The sequence below is a fragment of the Enhydra lutris genome, unplaced genomic scaffold (genome assembly GCF_002288905.1).
Source record: "Enhydra lutris kenyoni isolate GAN:26980312 unplaced genomic scaffold, ASM228890v2 scaffoldscaffold13, whole genome shotgun sequence".
Classification (NCBI taxonomy): domain Eukaryota; kingdom Metazoa; phylum Chordata; class Mammalia; order Carnivora; family Mustelidae; genus Enhydra; species Enhydra lutris.
The window spans coordinates 2,261,513-2,281,423 of record NW_019154097.1 but is presented as its reverse complement, the minus strand read 5'-3'; the positions used below and the strand labels follow the sequence as shown (position 1 = coordinate 2,281,423).

Here is a 19,911-nt window from a genome sequence, read left to right as displayed (position 1 = left end):
CACTAAGCCACCCAGGTGCCCCAAGAAAACTTTTTAAAGTAACACAAGAGAGCCCACCATGTCTTAAGTTCTTAATGTACTAATGACTCCATTTCAGCAAACATAATTACTAAGGACAGAATAGCAACAACTTGGGAGAAGATATGATTTTGTCTTCCTAGAAGAAAATAAACAAGACAAATCTATGTGGGTCTGAGTGAACCAAATGGGCTGATACTGGCAACTTGGGTTATCTGGTGAAGAGAAGGGGGGCAGAAAATGAGAGCACTGGGAGTGCAGTGGGGCATGGCAGTCTCTGAGGTTTCACCTAAACATCACATACATACATACGTAAGGTAGACATGTACACATTAAAACTAGAATCATCTTACAGAAAATGTGGTAAATAAAGAGAAGAATTCCATTAACAACCTACGCACAAAATTTTAGTACACTTCCTTTCAGATTTTTTTTCCTTTAAGTCATTGCAATTAGTGTTTATAAAACTTGGCATCTGGGGCACTTGGTTGGCCCAGTCAGTGAAGCATGTGACTTGTGATATCTGGGTTATAAGTTCAAGTCCCACAATGGGTGTAGAGATTACTTAAAATAAAATCTCAGGGCGCCTGGATGGCTCAGTCAGATGGGCATCTGCCTTCAGCTCAGGTTGTGGTCTTGGGATCGAGTCCCGTGTCAGGCTCCCTGCTTGGTGGGGAGCCTGCTTCTCCCTCTGCCTCTGCCCTTGCTTGTGCTCTCTCTTTATCACTCTCAAATAAATAAATAAATCTTAAAAAAGAAATAAAATCTTAAAGGAACACAACTAAAAAATCCCAATTTGGCACCTTTTTTTCACCTATCATTATATGATTGGCATTTCTCATATTACATTTGTTTTTCACATTTACTGTTTTAATAGGTGCATAATCTAATTATGTATTTACCAGAATTTACCTAAACATTCCCTAGTTTATTTAATAGTTCCCCAGTTTCTGAATATTTTAAGTGACATGATATCACTGGGCAAAAAACTTTTAGGGTTATTTCTCTGGAAAATATTTCCAGGTGTGGGATTACTAGATAAGATGGTCAGACTCATGAGCAACACAGTCTGAGAGCTTTCCGCAGCTGCCCATTTGTGTTTTGACTGCCAGTGAACAAATCTCACGGGATCTCAGCAATATCCAGTTATGTCTTTCTTTTGTAAAGAGAGATAAAATTCAGGTTAGCACTTAGTACAATTTTTGTTTACACTGAAATAGGGGTCGCTTGCAAGTTTAATGCCCATACATATGAAATCTGATTTAAGCTTAATTTTAAAATTTTCAAGAGAAATTTTTTTGAGAGTTTTGATGTTTTGATTAGTTAGTCAAGAATTAAAATTTAAACACCAATAAAACCTATCTGTGGGCTGAATTTGGCCTGCCAGTTTTTCATTTCTGCAACAGAATATATGTTTGCAACTTGAGATGGTATTTTTTTTAAGACTTAATTTTTTAATTTTTATTTTTTTGAAGATTTTATTTATTGATTTGACAGAGAGAGAGAGCACAAGTAGGGAGCACCAGGCAGAAGGGAGAGGGAGAAGCAAGCAGCCGATGCAGGGCTCAATCCCAGGACCCTGAGATCATGAACTGAGGTGAAGGCAGATGCTTCACTGACTGAGCCACCCAGGTGCCCCTAAGATTTTTAATTTTTTTTTTTAAAGATTTCATTTATTTATTTGACAGAGAGATCACAAGTAAGCAGAGCAGCAGGCAGAGAGAGAGGGGGAAGCAGGCACCCTGTTGAGCAGAGAGCCCGATGCGGGGCTTGATCCCAGGACCCTGAGACCATGACCTGAGCCAAAGGCAGAGCCTTAACCCACTGAATCACCCAGGCACCCCAAGATTTTTAATTTTTTTTTTAAGATTTTATTTATTTATTTGACCAATCTCAAGTAAGCAGAGAGGGAGGAAGCAGGCTCCCTGCCGAGAAGATAGCCCGATGCAGGGCTCGATCCCAGGACCCTGAGAACATGTCCTGAGCCGAAGGCAGAGGCTTTAACCCACTGAGCCACCCAGGTGCCCCAGATTTTATTTATTTATTTGACAGAGACAGACACAGAGAGAGAAGGAACAGAAGCAGAGGGAGCGGAAGAGGGAGAAGCAGGCTTCCTCCTGAGCAGGGAGTCCGGTGTGGGCCTTGATCCCAGGACCCTGGGATCATGACCTGAGCCGAAGGCAGCTGCTTAACAACTGAGCCACCCAGGTGCCCAAGATTTTTAATTTTTAAAAAATAATCTCTACACCCAACATGGGGCTCAAATTCGTAACACTGAGATCAAGAGTCGCATGCTCTACTGATGGAGCCAGTCGGGCACCCCATATATTTTTTTAAATTGGCATTTCTTTTTCTCCTAGGTCAGTGGGTATTAAGAAAGAATCTCTATATAGTGAGGACCATCATAGGTCATCACTCTAAAATGGAGGAGAAATTCAAAAACAGAGAGCCAGTTATTTTTCTTAAAAAGATTTTATTTATTTATTTGAGAGAGAGAGAGGCAGAGAGAAAGCACAAGTTGGGGAGAGGGAGAGGCAGGCTCCCTGGATCCCAATGTGGGGCATGATCCCAGGACCCTGGGATCATGACCTAAGCCTAAGGCAGACGCTTAACTGATTGAGCCACCCAGGCACCCTGAGAGAGCCAGCTATAATCAATAACTAAATTTACTGAGGATAACTAATAACTAATTTAATCCTCACAACAACTGTGGAAGGTACATATTGTCACTGTTTCCACAGATTTTTAAGAAAATTAAAGCTTCAAAAGAGAACATGTCTTGCCGAAGGTTACATAGCTAAGTGATTTGTGAAGGCAGGATTCAAATTCAGGCAATCCGACTGTGGTCTACTATATAAACTGTCTCTCAACTACACAAAGGTGCATTTCTACGCTTTAGTAACCTTCTGTGTATTCACTACAGCCATTTCTGAATACTCATGACTCAGTTCATATTTTTTAACTGAGAACACTTTGACTGATGGTTCCTAAAGGTCAAGAGTTTGAACAGCAGTTATTACAGAGTTCACCAGAAGGGTCAAACCAAGGGAAATTTGGGCAGCACCATTATTTATTATATACTTCCTATGCATTTAGCCATTTAAAGAGGTACTGTTAACAATAGTGGAAAGTCAAATTTCAAGATAAAACAGGACTGTACTTTGTCTGCACTTGTTTTTGTTTAACAAAATATGAGAATATGAGAAATTTTCATATTTGAGAAATTTTCAAAGTGACAAAGTATTATTTTATAATAATAAAACCATCATAAATTCAAAATACTTAAAGTCAAAAATGCATTTAATACATTTAACCTACCAAACATCATGGCTTGGCCTAGTCTACCTTAAAAGTCCTCAGAACATTTACCTTAGGTTACAGTTGGGCAAAAAATCATCTTACATAAAGCTCATTTATTTTTTAAGATTTTATTTATTTATTTGAGAGAGAGAGAGTGTGTGTGCTCATGCAAATTTGAGAGTAGGGACAGAGGGAGAGGGAGATAGTCTCAAGCCGACTCCCCACTCAGTGCAGAGCCTGACATGGGGCTCAACCTCACGACCCTGAGATCATGACTTGAGCTGAAACCAAGAGTCAGACACTCAACTGACTGAGCCACCCAGGCACCCCACAAAGCCTATTTTATAATTAAGTGCTGAACATCTAATGTAATTTACTGAACACTGTACGGAAAGTGAAAAACATGATGGCTATATGGGTACAGAATGGCTGTGAGTGGATGGGTTGTTTACCCTTGTGATTGCATGGATGACTGGGAGCTGTAGTTTGCTGTCACTGCCCAGGGTCATAAGAGAGCACTATACTGTATATTGCTAGCCTGAGAAAAGATCAAAATTCAAAATTTGAGGCATGGTTTCTACTAAACGTATATTGCTTTTGTACCACTGTGAATCTGAAAAATCGTTAAGTCACTATAAGTTGGGGACTGTCTGTATACCAGTTCACCTAAATTCTCCAACTGTTAACATTTAGAGGGCTATACCTTTTAATCAATCTCTGTTAGAACCAGGAAGTCCGCTGGTCACTGAATAAATGCCCCTTAATCTAATAAAGAACATCCTCAAATGACTAACAGAAAACATCATATTTAGTGGTGAAATATTCAAAGCTGTCTGATATCAGTAATGTCTATTATCACTACCTCCTACTCAACACTGTACTGGAGGCTCTAGCCAGTGCAAAAAGGCAAGAAAAAGAAAAAAGTTAAGAACTGTAAAGAAATAAAACTACTATTATTGGAGGAGGGCATGAAATAGTAAGTGAATTTAGCAAGGTTGTGAATACAGGTCTATAAACACCAATTCTATTTCTATAGAGCAGCAATAGGCAATTAGAAAATTAGTTTTTTTTAAGAAAATTAAATTTTAAAAGTGATACAGGAAGGGAGAGGAAAGGAGGTAGCTGAGCAAAAAGAAAAAAGAAGTGATACAAGAAAAATTACCATTTAAAAAAGTGTCAAAGAATATCAAATAGCAAGGAACAAATCTACTGCAAGTTGTACAAAATCTGTATACAGAAAACTATAGAGTATTGTTGAGAGAAATCAAGGAATACAGGAATAATTGGAAGGATATACTTTGCTTATGGATTAAGAGACTTAACACTATAAAAACGTCAAATCTTCCCCAACTGATCTATAAATGAAATGCCAATTCAATAAAAATCTTAGTAGTTTTTTTGGGCAGATATTGATAAGCTAACTCTAAAGTTTAAAAGGAAAAGCAAATGTTCATGAATAGCCAAGTTAATCTAGAAGAAGAACCATGCTTGAAGAGACATACTATTAGATATTAAGACCTTTATTGTTATAAAGGTACAACAACTAAGAGTGTGTGATACTAGTGTGATGGAGGATAAGGAGTTCAGCAATAGTATGAATATGTGATTTAAGACAAATGGCACTGGGGCGCCTGGGTGGCTCAGTGGGTTAAAGCCTCTGTCTTTGGCTCAGGTCATGATCCCAGGGTCCTGATATCGAGCCCCGCATCAGGCTCTCTGTTCAGTGGGGAGCCTGCTTCCCCTGCTCTTTCTGTTTGCCTCTCTGCTTACTTGTGATCTCCATCTGTCAAATAAATAAACTATTTAAAAAAAAAAGACAAATGGCATTGGAAAGACTGGGAAAAGGACATCTTGATGATAGTATTGGTCACATGAATATGTATATGGAAGAAAACTGAATTGTGAACTCTCCTTAGACCATGCTCAAAAAAATCAGTCAACTGTAGCTCTAAATTTGACAGGTAAAATGATACAGCTTTGAGACAATAACAGAGTATCATCATGACCTCAGGATAGACATGTTTACTTCTTAAACAGGACATAAAAAACATCAGTCTCTAAGGAAAAGACTAATAAACTGGACTACATTAAAATTAGAAACTTCTGCTTATGAAGAGAAACCATTAAGAGAGTGAAAATTGAAAGCATGAAGTACAGGAAAATATACTATATAAAACCAGCAAAGGATTCACATCCAAAATATATAAAGAACTCCTACTAATCAATATAAAAAAGAGAACACAATTACAAAATAAGCAAAAGAGCTGAATAGGTACTTCACAAAAAGGGATATCCAAATTGCAATAAACATATAAAAAAGTATTCAACCTTATTAGTCATCAGGGAAATAGAAACTAAAAGCTCAATGATATCTGGGTATACATTCACAAGAATAGATTAAAATTAAAAAGACTAACAATTCTAACAGCTAATAAAAGTGTAGAGCAATGGGAACTATTACCCTGGTGGTGGGAGTATAATGTGACACAATCATTTTGGATACTGTTGCATAGAGCTGACTAAAGTTGAACGTATGAATACCCTGTTAAATCAGTAATTCTACTCCTAAGTTTATAACTAACAGAAATGAGTATGTATATACAGCAAAGGGAACATACGGATATTCTTAACAGAGCATTATTTGTAACAGCCCAATATTTTTAACAGCCCATTATTTGTAACAGCCCAACCACACACGTATCTATTAATGGCAGAATGATAAATTATATTATCTTAATACAATAAAATATCATGGAGGAATTCAAATGAACAAAGTATTGCTACATGCAACAAGAGGAATATCACAAATGTCATAAAAGCCAGACAAAAATGCAAACTGTAAGATTTCATCATTTATATAAAGTTCAAAATAGACAAAACTAATCCAAAGTGTTAGAAGTCAGGATAGACATTTTAACTTGGTGAAGTATATGAAAGTATTCTGGTAATTTTCTATTTCTTGACCTGGGTGCTGATTACACCACTGTATTTACTTTGTGATGACTCACTGATCTGTACACTTCCACTCTTTCTATATGTATGTTATACTTTAACATAAAAGGTCATTAAAAAAAATTTTAAGCTTCTTATCTCCACTGGAATCAGGAAGTCTGCCAGTTAGTGAGTAAGTATGCTGTGGCATGTGATGTTTATACCATGCCCCAAACCAACAAGCCCATGTTCCAGAAATATGCTGAAATCACCTAAGTGCTTTATCCTTAGATACTTATATTTCAGTTCCTGATGATTGAATTTCTCCTGATCTCCAACAGCAGCAAAAGACTCAGAGCAGGTGCTGAGTGAATGCTTGAATGGTTGCTCCTTCCTATTAATTTCACAGAGCTCAAGAACAAGTAGATAAAAAGCAGGAAATGACTTACTTTTTCCTTTCCAAGGCTAAACACTCCTCGTCACACTCCAGCCTTGAGAAACAAATGAAACAGATAAAGTCAGGGCACAGATTTTCACAACTCCTACCCAGCAGTAAGTTCTTTGTCAACCTGGAAACAGAGCAGACTCTGGCCAAAAACATGGTTACATGAGGTCCCTCTCAAGAACAGGTTGGGGGGCCTCTGGGTTATTGGACCCGAATCTAGTAGGAGTCCTTAGAAGGGCCTCAAAGGGTCTCCAAAACACTCCTAATGACCCCGATAGTCCCACCTCTCCCCCCGCCACTTTTTAAAGATTTTATGTATTTATTTGACAGAGAGAGAGATCACAAGTAGGCAGAGAGGCAGGCAGAGAGAGGGGGGGGAAGCAGGCTCCCTGCTGAGGAGAAAGCCCGATGTGTGACTCGATCCCAGGACCCTGAGATCATGACCTGAGCGGAAGGCAGAGGCTCAACCCACTGAGCCCAGGCGTCCCCTACCTCCCTCTCTTGACACAGCTGGTTCTCTTGGGTTGGGCTGGACACATCTAGGTCTCTGCTCCCTCTGTTTGAAGAGAGGCCTAGAAAAGTCTCTTCTAGTCATAACTATATCCTGAGTAAGATTTGTGGCATTGGAGTGAGTGTGGTCTTTTAACATCAAATGTCTGTTGAAACACCTGTGTGTGCAAGGCTTTGCTGTGGGAGACAGACAAATGAATGGTTCCTGCCCTCTGGAAATTAATTCTTTTCCTTTCTTTTTTTTTTTTTTTAAAGATTTTATTTATTTATTTGACAGAGATCACAAGTAGGCAGAGAAGCAGGCAGAGAGGAGGGGGAAGCAGGCTCCCCGCTGAGCAGAGAGCCCAATGCGGGGCTTGATCCCAGGACCCTGAGATCCATGACCCAAGCCGAAGGCAGATGCTTAACCCACTGAGCCACCCAGGCGCCCCTGGAAATTAATTCTAACACAACACATACATTTTAAAAATTACCTGGCTTGGTGAATTTCCTTCTTAGTAATTAACTTGCTGATTTCCACTGAATCGCCAAGCTGCATGTCTGTTATTTTAGAGGCCATGGAAATAGCAGCTATTCTGAAGTATAAAAAAGAAAGGAAGAAAAGGCATTGCGGTTTCACAGGAATGTCCTAATACTAGGTATATAGAAGACTTCAAATCGAATCTATGCTGGACAATTTGTGGGCCTCAGAAACCTACGTACTATGAACTACCCACACGCTTCTGTCCTATCTCCTTAAATTCTAAGTAGCTCCATTAGAAGCAATGAGACAGTCTATTCAATCCCCCTTGCATAGCTAGGCCAATGCCTGGCATTCAGTCAGTATTCAAACCCACTAATGTCAGAGCCACTCTGATGTCTTCTTCTTACTCCAAAAATCCCATCTCCATGACACATCTCTGCATGTAATCAGAGACACACACAACCACCCATCCCTAACACCTTCATATCCTTACTGAGATCCCTTTCTGGCCACCCAGTCCCAGGATTTAAGGAAGCTGCAAAGACAATTCAGAGAATAGTCAGAAACCCCCACTACAGAGGAGGAGCACAGACTTTTCCTGGCTGTGCCACCACAAGTGGCAGGATGTTAAAGCAATTCATGAAACTTCAGGACATCTTCCCTTATGAACCCATGGCGTAATAAGACCAGAAGGGAAAGAGACAAAGAAAGAGGAGGAAAAAGAAAAAGGATATTTTACAAATGAAAGTTAGGGAAGGAAAGGGATACAAAGCAGTACTTTTTTCTTTGAACCAGAAAAACTAGATTCAGGAAATTTTATTTCATTAATTAATTATTTTTAGAAAAATTTATTTTAAAAAACTTTTCAGGGGGCACCCGAGTGGCTCAGTCAGTTAAGCATCTGATTCTTGATTTCGGCTCAGGCTGTGATCTCAGGGTCATGGGATTGAGCCCTGTGTTAGGCTCTGCACTCAGTGGTGAGTCTGCTTAAGATTTTCTCTCCCTGGGGTGCCTGGGTGGCTCAGAGGGTTAAGCCTCTGCCTTCAGCTCAGGTCATGATCTCAGGGTCCTGGGATTAAGCCCCGCATCAGGCTCTCTGCTCGGAAGGAAGCCTGCTTCCCCCTCTCTGCCTGCCTGCTTGTGATCTCTCACTCTCTCTCTGTCAAATAAATAAATAAAATCTTTAAAAAAAAAAAAAAGATTATCTCCCTCCACCTCTCCCACCACCCCCAGCTTGTGCACAAACTTTCTTTTCTATTAAAAAATATTTATTTATTTATTTGAGAGAGAGAGCTAAGGAGCACATAAGTGGGAGGGAGAAGGAGAGAGAATCTGAAGCAGACTCCACGCTGAGTGCAGAGCCTGACTGACTCAGGGCTCTATCCCATGACCACGAAATCATGATCTGAGCTGAAACCAAGAGTCAGATGCTTAACCGACTGAGCTAACCAGGCGCCCCTGCACAAGCTCTTTCTAAAAAAAAGAAAAAACTTTCCAAACTTGACAAAAGTTCCAAGGACTCCACAATAAACACATGTATACACATGTGTACCTTCTGTAAACTGAGATCCACCACTGTTAGTTAACATTTAAGTAGCACTAACCTTTGATAAGTACTGGAAGCTTCGGAGCAAATCATCATCTCTTTTCTTCGTCCACATTCACACTGCAGCTCTATCTGCAATAAGATTAACATGGAGGAACTTTTAGCACATGGAAACCATAGGAATAGGTAGGTTTCACTTTTATTTTTTTAGAAGATTTTATTTATTTATTTGAGAGAGAGAGAGAGAGACAGTGAGAGAGAGCGTGAGAGGGGAGAAGGTCAGAGGGAGAAGCAGGCTCTCCATGGAGCTGGGAGCCTGATGTGGGACTTGATCCCAGGACTCTGGGATCATGACCTGAGCTGAAGGCAGTTGCTTAACCAACTGAGCCACCCAAGCACCCAGCAGGTCTCACTTTTAAAGCCTCTCTCAAATCAAACCATGGCAGAGGATACAATGAGTGTCTACCCTTCAGGATGGAGGAAGCTAACCATGCATGCAAACTGATGTGGTAGTTGACACGCTAGGAGGGAGCGGTTCACTGTATGGTGACTCTTTCTGGGAATTACTACTGGCCTTACTTAACCCTACCTGAAGGGGCAGGCCTAGAATGAGGTTTTTACCACTGAACCTGGCCAGGACCACCCAAAGCCTAATCAAGTCCACCTCATCCGTCTGCTTTCATCTCCTCAGGGAGGCCTTGCTTAGATCCCTCAGAACAGAGTAAATTGCCCACTCCCATGTTCTTACAGCACCCTCTACAAAGGTGAAATTTCTTGTTCACCACAGTCATAATTCATTATCTGAGTAAGTAGGCAGTATCTGTCCCAACTCACGGAAGCGAGCATGTGTTTCCTGTTTACTGGTATAGCTCCAGCACCTAGCAAAACATCTTGCACAAAACACTTACATATTTGTTGAATAAACAGAGCAGGCAATCGGAGTCTCTCTTCAGAATCTGCTCTAAGGGAGAGAGACCAGGTCAAGTGGCAGTGGGTACCTCCTGAACTAAAAGGCCGTTTCAAGCTGGGCACAGAAATCTGTGTAATTTACTCCACCTTCCTCTTGCTAACTTAACTTGTGGTACCTTGCAATCAGTGACTTCTGACTAGAACGTGGGCCCAGGTGCCTCTGCAAGCAGTTCTGGACTCACTAGCAGCCCTAGAAGCACAGTCAACGCCCTACCTGGAGCCAGAAATACGTACCTTGGCTTTACAAGCAGTCATGGGGCAGGGTGAGCTGGGGTGGCAGGGTGCCATACACGGGTGGCCACAGTCAGCTCTGGGGGTGGTGCAGGGCTGCTTGCAGGCCTCGTCCACAAGACACTCGCCTTTGTGACAGAGTCTCTGACACTTGTGCATCCCACATGGTAGTGTGGCACTGCAGGGTAATCCGCAAGAGATATCAGCCAGGTGACAGGGGATGTTGCTTCGTAACTAGGAGAAACAGAAGTAGCCAGATTCTTATCTCCGTGTGGGATTTGAGAGGAGTTTTAACTTCGTATTTAAACATTTCTGAATTTTCAGAAAGTTACTTTTATCTGAAAAAAATTAGGCTGATATTCAAAATTTGAAAGGTTAGCTTGAAAATAAACAAATCTGAACCTTATTTAATAATACTTGTTATGATCCAAAAGAATTTGTGCTAGAAACCAAGTGTGACTTAAAACATACACTTCCCAGGGTGGGTAACAAGTACATGACACCAGGTAACTAGGGAGTATCTGAAAATGCTATGACCAACTGAGAGGATCAGATGATCCCCGCCCACTCCCACTCCCCCAACCCCCTCCCCCACAACTCTGCGCAAACAGCTAGGGCACTGAGCTGACACATGAACCCTGAGGGCTGGGGACACCCTTGACCCAAGGTTTCAAGACTGCTGGCAGGACCATTTTATATAAATACATCATCAACTCTCCTCACTTCTCTTGACTCATGGTCTCCATAGCTTTAAGCAGCTTTGTCACTTAAAAAATTAAGGGGCAACATGCCAAGAAACCCCAAACTCATTTTTTAAATCTTCCAGGATTCCTTCCTCCAGGAAAAAGATGCTGGAATTTTATTTCTGTGGGACCAAAGCTTACTCTTATACATTCACTCAAATTCTTTTGAGAACCCTCAAAATGAGGAATATACTTTGACTCTAGGGACACATACCTTTTACTCTTGAAGAGGCGTCCAAAGTCTAGGACATACATGCTTCTAATTGCTTTAGAACCATTTTAGAAGTATTTTGGTAGACTGTAGTTCCCAATTAATAAAAACCTACTTACACTATTGCCAGGGTCTAGAGATAATTTTTACACACGCTATATCCTCTGTTGTCCCCTCCCATCATTACTTGCCTACCTTCTCATTATCCTTTAGGAGGTCACTTCCTCTACAAACACCGTCCCTGGGTGTGGGATCCTTCCATCCTGCTCAGTACTTTGTACTTCCCCTGCCATTGCACTTATAATTGACTGTTTAAACACCTGCCTCCTGACCCACAGAGAAGGCTCTACAAGGGCAGGAGTCACACCTATCTTGTTTTCTTCTGAATCACTTGAACCAGGCCTGTTATACCTAGCACTTAATAGGTATGCAGTAAATATTTGTCATACGAAGTCCAAATGAGCCATCAACACAAAGATAATACATGGATGTGTTAGAATGGGTACTCTCAAAGGAAGTGAGATTTATAGAGACTTATAAGGACTATAAGATTTATAAGGACTATGACTTGAGAACCACTCACAGGAAATAATGGGAAAAAATATGTCCATCAAGATAAAGATACTGAAAGCATGTTGTCTTAGATATTAAGAGTTTCCAAAAGTGTTGACTAACATGTTATGAAGTAAAAAGGTTACAAATAGGGGCGCCTGGGTGACTCAGTGGGTTAAACATCTGCCTTTGGCTCAGGTCATGATTCCAGGGTCCTGGAATTGAGCCCTGCATTGGGGCTCTCTGCTCAGCAGGGAGCCTGCTTCCTCCTCTCTCTCTCTGCCTATCTCTCTGCCTACTTGTGATCTCTCCCTCTCTCTGTGTCAAATAAATAAATAAAATCTTAAAAAAAAAAAAAAGGTTACAAATAGTATAATCTTTTTTTTTTTTTTAAACGTAGGCTCCCTGGTGGGCATGGGTCTTGGAACTCACAACCCTGAGATCAAAACTTGAGCTGAGATCAAGAGTTGGGACACTTGAGCGAATGAGCCACCTAGATACCCCATAAAAACCGTATGAACTTAATAGAGTATGAGAAAGTGTGTGTCACATATGCCTGATAATCTAGGCATAAGAATGTTAAGAGTATTTCTTTCTGGACTGCAGAATTGTATATTCTTAATTGTCTACAGTGAATATGTGTTTTTTAAAATAAAGAATTTTTAAAAGTGCTTCCAAGGGTCTATAGTCAATGGTGCCAAATAAGCTTACAAGTTGAGAATGAGGATGAAAGTCCTTCATAGTAGTGGCATTGCAGAGGCATAGATGAACCTGGAGGAAGGTATTCTGATCCAGTGGCCAGGACAGGAAGCTGCACAGGGCATAGAGGAAGGAATAGCAGCAGGTGGTGGAGAGACCACCTCCACTCTCTGGGTGCTCTCACTGCTAACACCTTTACCCAGGCTAGCAACCTCTTCCATGCTAGTTAACCTAAAAGTTGTCTCTGAACACAGCCCACGTTCTCAAGGCCACTGACTTTCATTTGATTGTAACCAGAGTCAAAATGATAGCAAAGAGGCCTAAAATACTACCCACTGTATGATTTCATTTATGTGACATTCCAGAAAAGGCAAAACTACTGGAACAGACAGAACACTGGTTGCCAGGTCCTGGAGACAGAGAGCAAAATAACTACAGAGACATGAAGGAATATTTGGGGGTGAATGAACTATTCTACATCTTGACTGTGGTGGCAATTCCATGACTGTACTAAAGTTTTTGTCAAAATTCAAGGACCTGAACACTTAAAAGAGTAAATCTTCAGTTTAAGATTTGTTTATTTTAGGGAAAGAGACAGAGAGAGCAAGACCATGCAAGCGAGGGTAGGGGCAGTTGGCGGGTGGGGGAGAGAGAGAGAGAAGCAGACTCTATGCTGAGCGCGGAGCCTGACGCAAGGCTCGATCTCATGACCCTAAGAGATCATGACCTGAATTGAAACCAAGAACTGGACACTCAACTGAGCCACCTAGGGGTCCTGGATTCTTCTATTTCTTCAACCAGCATTTAGCCACAGTGTGGTGGTAGATAAATTTTATTTTGTGCAAATTATATCTTAATTTTAAAAAATAAAGAAAAAAGTGGCAAAAGCAAAACTCTACTTCTTGGAGTGTTTTTTACTTTGAGAAACAATAAGACTAACAATTCCAAAAGTAATTCAATCATAAATCTCTAACTGGAACAATAAACACTTGAGAAAACTTACCTCGTGTTTTCCCATGCACCATTTCTGAGTTAGGAAAGTACAAGGGGGACACTTCTCTTCACTATGACAAGAATGATACACTGTTAAAAGAGAAAGGAAATTAGGAATTATATTTAGGAATAATGTTCAAATAAAGCCACATAAACTGGGGCACCTCAGTGGCTCAATTGGTTAAGCATCTGACTTTGGCTCAGGTCATGATCTCAGGGTCCTGGGATTGAGGCCCACATCAGGCTTCCTGCTCAGTGGAGAGTCTGTCCCTCCCCGCCAACCCCAGTTGTGCACGCACTCTTTCTCTTTCTCTCAAATAAATAAATCTTTAAAAAAATAATAAAGCCACGTAAACAATTATATATGTTATAATGATATATAACATGGAACTGTAAAGTTTAGAAGCTGGGAGTACTTTTTGTTTTATTTTATTAAAGATTTATGTATGTATGTATTTGAGAGAGACAGACAGCATTAGAGTGAAGGGGGAGGGGCAGAGGAAAAAAAGCCTGATGTGAGGCTCAATCCCAGGATCCTGGGATCATGACCTGAGCCATAGGCAGATGCTTAACCGACTGAGCCACCCAGGTGCCCCTGGGAGTACTTTTCAAAATGGAAAACAGGAAAGTAAAAAGTAGGTGCTTTAAAGTGTTGAAGGATGAGCATGAGTGAGAAAAAGAAACCTCCACTGAGGCAGGACAGACACATGAACAGAGAAGCAGAGAGGGAGGCAGTTTCTCCACTCATCTCCTTCGGCACAGCCTCTGGTCTGTCCATTCTTCTCAATCATTCTTTTGGTCCTACCTTACATGGTAATTGCTCACTCTTGCTTAGCTATCTTTACTACTCATTCCATCTGACATGCTCCCGATTTCTCTCAATTTCCTTGCTGCCTGTAAGAGACAGTTCATCTGGGGGCGCCTGGGTGGCTCATGGTCATGATCCTAGGTCCTGTGATCGAGCCCCACGTTGGGCTCCCTGCTCAGCAGAGAGCCTGCTTCTCTCTCTCCCTCTGCCTGCCTCTCTGCTTACTTGTGTTCTATCTCTCTGTCAAATAAATAAATAAAATCTTAAAAAAAAAAAAAGAGTTCATCTGAACTCATCTCCTACAACAAAGTCTTCCTTGGCTGACCATAACTGACCTTGAGCTCTCTTATACTCCCTGATGTCTAAGATCTTTTACAGATGGTTTGCTACCATATTATCTGGCCCATTTTCATGTAATGGTTGGTTGTGTCATGGGCATGTAACTACCACCCTCTTCCCCTTGGGAAGAATGTAAGAATTTCTACATCATCGGCTACTTTTTTCTTCCTCTGAACCTCTCTGTGTCTGATATCATGTTGGATATACAACACTCAAAGACCAGTTAAATGAATGTTAACAAATGCAGGCTAAAACAACACACCTCATAAATGGTTAAGTTCTCACTATGGACATTAACCACCAGAATATGGACTTCATCTGTATCATCTGCAAGTGAGTGTAAAGGAGGAAGTGGGTAAGTACTGGCTTGGGCACTTAATTCATGCTGGTATGAACACTGAAGTATGGGCTTGTAGACTAATCTGGGAGGGCCATCCTAAGGTCCCCAGGAAAGGAGGGACTTTTTACTTCATGAGGAATTCACTTAAAATTCTATTTTACTCTAGTAACTTAAAAAAACGAGAACTGGTTGCCTATTTGTCAGTCTGATTCATATGGAATCTGGTGACTGGAGTTATTTCAGGTTTGCCTCTGGGACTTGGTAAAATGAAATGATGAGCCCAATATGGTCCCAGAGGAAAGCCAGTAACTAGAATGGACAGAAAATGGATGATGTTAAGTAGCTACAGGTCTGGTATCTCCAGCAGTTTATGAGAGAAGATTTGGAAACAACTTAATTGTCCAGCAACATGAGACTAAGTTATGGCCCATCCATGTAACAACGTACTCGCTTAACTATTAAAAATCTATACTGTAGAGGGGCACCTGGATGGCACAGTTGGTTGAGAGTCAACTCTTGGTTCTGGGTTGAGATTGATCCCTGCATCGCATCGGGCTCGCATAAGCAGAGAGTCTGCTTAAGATTCTCCCTCTCCGGGGTGCCTAGGTGGCTCAGTGGCTTCGGCTCAGGTCATGGTCCCAGGGTCCTAGGATCGAGCCCCGCATCAGGCTCTCTGCTTGGTGGGGAGCCTGCTTCCTCCTCTTTCTCTGCTTACTTGTGATGTCTGTCTGTCAGCTGGATGAATAAAATCTTAAAAAAAAAAAAAAAAAAAAATTCTCCCTCTCCCTCTGCCCCACCTACTCAGGCACGCCCTCTCAAATAAATGAATCTTGAAAAAAACCTAAATATTCACTGGTAAGAAAAGAGATTCAAAATACAGTAAGAGGAGAAAATCTAGTTAAAATAAATTCAGTGGGATCTCACTTTTATTTTATGCAAAGGAAAAAAAATGCAAATGTATATTTTTGCCCATGGGAAAAAAGCACCGAAAAATACTAGTATATAGTAGGGTGTAATTCCTGCAAGGCGGGATAATAGATTGTTTAATTCCAATCTTTTAACTTTATTGACTTTATCTCACTCTCTTTCTTTTTATACAATAAACACACATATTACTTTTATAACAACGGTAACAACAAAAAACAAGTAGCTTTCAATTTTGCAAAAAGATGCTCAACCTTGAAATATACATCCAAATTGGAGGCAATGAGAAAAGAAGAAAAGTCCCCGAAAGGTAAGACCAGATGGAGATTCTCCCAGCTTTTCAGGTGTGTGTGACATCCACAGAGGACAGATAGGGAGGGCACTGTGATTCCTAGCTGTGGCCCAGATCACACACTCACCTTTACAGCAGTAGCCCCTGAGAACAGGGAACAAGGGGTGGCAATCACAACATGACCTCAGAGCAGTGAAGACTGTCATGCTACCTTAGAAATGACACAGTGCGGGCAGGCTGTGAGGTGCAGAGGAAGGAGCTGGGACCCACCTGGATGGTCACATTCATGGACTCTGGCGCAGGTCTGGGTACACTCAGGGGGTCTGGTACCACAGGGAACTGGCGGGTAGATCACTGATGCACCACAGTGGCAGGTTAGTTCATCAAAACCTGATGGAGAGGTGGGTGAAACAAAACAACCTTTCTGAGTTTGGGATGTGCCCACACATATTCACACAGACAAGCCACACACACTTTTATTTTTGGCTTTTTTTTTTTTTTTTAGGGGACTGCTTTTTTCACAAAAGGTTTTTATTTTATTAAAGTTGAGCTGGTGCCAAAGGAGCAGAAAGGTATGTTACTTGCAACAAACTTTAAGTCCATGAGTAACCCAGGACACTTTCGCATGTATTTTATAGACAATAGATCTATAAACCATCTCTTTTAAAAGAATAGGAGACTTCTACTAAAGTATAGTGTTTTTTTTTTTCTTCAAACTCCTTTGGTTAGAAAAATGGATAGAGATTATGAAAGCCACAGATAATTAGCAAACATACAAAAATATGCATTTGAATAGAAACCTCAGAGAGACACTGAAGCCATTAAAAAAATTTTTTTTTAATTTAAAGATTTTATTTATTTATTAGAGAGAGAATGAGAGTGGAGAGGAGCAGAGGAAGAAGCAGGTTCCCTGCTGAGCAGGGAGCCTGATGTGGGGTTTGATCCCAGGACCGCAAGATCATGACCTGAGCTGAAGGCAGACACTTAACTGAATAAACCATCCTGGCGCCACCCCGCCACAAAATTCTTATAGGTATAATCAACATGTATCATGTTAGAAATATGAAGTTGAGGGCGCCTGGGTGGCTTAGTGGGTTGAGCCTCTGCCTTTGGCTCAGGTCATGGTCTCAGGGTCCTGGGATCGAGGCCCACATCGGGCTCTCTGCTCAGCAGGGAGCCTGCTTCCCCATCTCTGTCTGCCTCTCTGCCTACTTGTGATTTCTCTCTCTCTCTCTGTCAAATAAATAAATAAATAAATCTTTAAAAAAAAAAAAAGAAGAAGAAGTATGAAGTTGAAATGAAGCACAGAGCTGCGTTCAGGTTCATGATGCACAGTTCCCAAGGTAAATCAAAATGATGACTCACACTGGACAGTTCCAACAAGCAGCCCACCTCAAGAGCTCTCCTAACTCCTAACCCACTGTTCTTCTCCGGTCAGTACTCTTTCCATGAAACCCTTCAGAGGCTACACAATGTGGCAGAAAGAGCCCTATAAATATAATCAAGAGACTCTGGCTTCAAGTCCTAGACCTACTACTTACCCGCTAAGTAATTGTGAGCTGATAATTTTTTTAAGATTTCATTTATTTGACAGAGAGAGACAACTAGAGAGGGAACACAAGTAGGGGGAGTAAGAGAGAGAGAAGCAGGTTTCCCACTGAGCAGGGGACAAGATTCGGGGCTCGGAACCTGGGATCATACCCTGAGCCGAAGGCCGATGCTTAAGGACTCAGCCACCCAGGTGCCCCAGTGTGGGCTGGTAATTTAACCATTCTCAACTTTTTATTGGTGAGGTGGGGATACCAAACTTTGGCTTATCCACTCAACAAGCTTATTATGAGAAGTAGCTATGTAAAGGGAATGGGGCTACATAAGTTGTTTTCATGGAATCCATGTGTGTGATTTATTTATTTATTTTTAAAAGATTATTTGACACAGAGAGAGAGAGAACAATCAGGGAGAGCAGCAGAGGGAGAGGGAGAGGCAGATTCTCCACTGAGCAGGGAGTCTGATGTGGGGCTCAATCCCAGGACCCTGAGATCATGACCTGAGCTGAAGGTAGATGCCTAACCGACTAAGCCACCCAGGTGCCCCCACATGTGTGATTTTTATTAAAACACTGACACAACTCTTCTTGAAAATGAAGTAGGCCTAGCATTCTAGCAAAGACATTTTGGGAAATCTTGATCTAAGCCAATCTTTTAATGTAGCAGTTCTCTAAATGTGCTGTTGATTCCCAAGGGTCCCTGAGCTCCTTTCAGGGAATCCGTAAGGCCAAAATTATTCTTTTTTTAAAGATTTTATTTATTTGACAGAGAGACAGTGAGAGCAGGAAAACAAGCAGGAGTAGTGGGAGAGGGAGAAGCAGGCGTCCTGTGGAGCCAGGAGCCCGATGCTGGGCTTGATCCCAGGAACCTGGGATCATGACTTGAGATGAAGGCGGTTGCTTAATGACTAAGCCACCCAGGTGCCCCAAGGGGTGCCTAATAAGACTAAGATTTTTTTTTTTTTCCACTATGCTGACATTTGCATTGATGGTGCAAAAGCAATGGTTAGTAAAACTGCCATGGCTTTAGCACAGATCAAGGCAGTAGTGCCAAACTGTAATCATGGTATTTTTCACTGCCAAGCACTTAGAATAAATAAAAAATGCGGGGCGCCTGGGTGGCTCAGTGGGTTAAAGCCTCTGTGTTCTGCTCAGGTCATGATCCCAGGGTTCTGGGATCGAGCCCCGTATCGGGTTCTCTGCTCAGCAGGGAGCATGCTTCCTCCCATCTCTCTGCCTGCCTCTCTGCCTACTTGTGGTCTCTCTGTGTGTCAAATAAATACATAAAATCTTTAAAAAAAAAAAAAAGAAAAGAAAAAAAGAAAGTCCTTGATGAAGCAGTAAAGGAAAAAAACAACCTAGCCCTTAAATATGTCTTTTCCATTATCTGTGAAACAGAGTGGGAAATCTGCATAAAGCACTTTTGTTGCATACTAAAATATAACCTGGTTGTTTTAAAGAAATGCACTTGTTGGAGTTGTGAGCTAGAATGCCATTTTTACTCAAAAGAATGACTTATAAGCTATAGTTATTTAGACTTAGGCATTTGGCATACTTTTATCAAAAATTACCAAAGTGAGCCTATCATTTCAGGAAAGCCAACTTTGTTGCTAGTAATAAAAGCTTTCAAGCTTTCAAGTGAAAACAGAATTTTGGAAAGTATGTATTTACCACTATGAGCTTGACAACTTCCTAATACTTTTCCTAAGACCTTTCTGGTAAGTTATATTAATGAATGTAAATGTTTAATATTGTAACATAAAATTTTTCACTAATTCAAAAATTTGCATAACACAGTGAATAATTCATTTCCAAATGATCAGTATATGATGCTATCAAATCGTGCATGGGTAAAAGATCCATTCAAAATACAAGAAAAACCAATGAATTTTAATGTGACAGAGAATAAAAACTAAAACCCTGACTCAAGTCCTTTCTGAAGTGAGGCTCAGGTTTGGTGTAATTTCAAAAAAAAGAATATTCACCATTATTACACCTTCTTTTTCCACTATATATCTATGTGAGGCCAGATTATTTCATTTCCTTCAACT

General features: G+C 40.9%; 1 protein-coding gene across 7 annotated transcripts in view; it reads right to left on the bottom strand.

Moving 5' to 3' along the window:
* Nucleotides 1–19,911, bottom strand: part of LOC111145710 (nuclear transcription factor, X-box binding 1) — an 80,882-nt gene that overhangs the window by 5,214 nt on the left and 55,757 nt on the right. For 6 of the 7 annotated variants that reach the window (XR_002640493.1, XM_022500854.1, XM_022500858.1 and 3 more), the window contains exons 14-19: nucleotides 16,585–16,704; nucleotides 13,622–13,701; nucleotides 10,417–10,647; nucleotides 9,272–9,345; nucleotides 7,678–7,779; nucleotides 6,699–6,740 (exon numbers count right to left, since the gene is read on the bottom strand). Coding sequence is in view for 6 of the 7 variants with exons in the window: in XM_022500854.1 (XP_022356562.1) it covers nucleotides 6,699–6,740; nucleotides 7,678–7,779; nucleotides 9,272–9,345; nucleotides 10,417–10,647; nucleotides 13,622–13,701; nucleotides 16,585–16,704 (649 nt within the window). In the remaining variant the exon portion in view is untranslated. The remainder of the gene's footprint in view (nucleotides 1–6,698; nucleotides 6,741–7,677; nucleotides 7,780–9,271; nucleotides 9,346–10,416; nucleotides 10,648–13,621; nucleotides 13,702–16,584; nucleotides 16,705–19,911) is intronic. The other variant, XM_022500859.1, reaches the window with a different exon arrangement.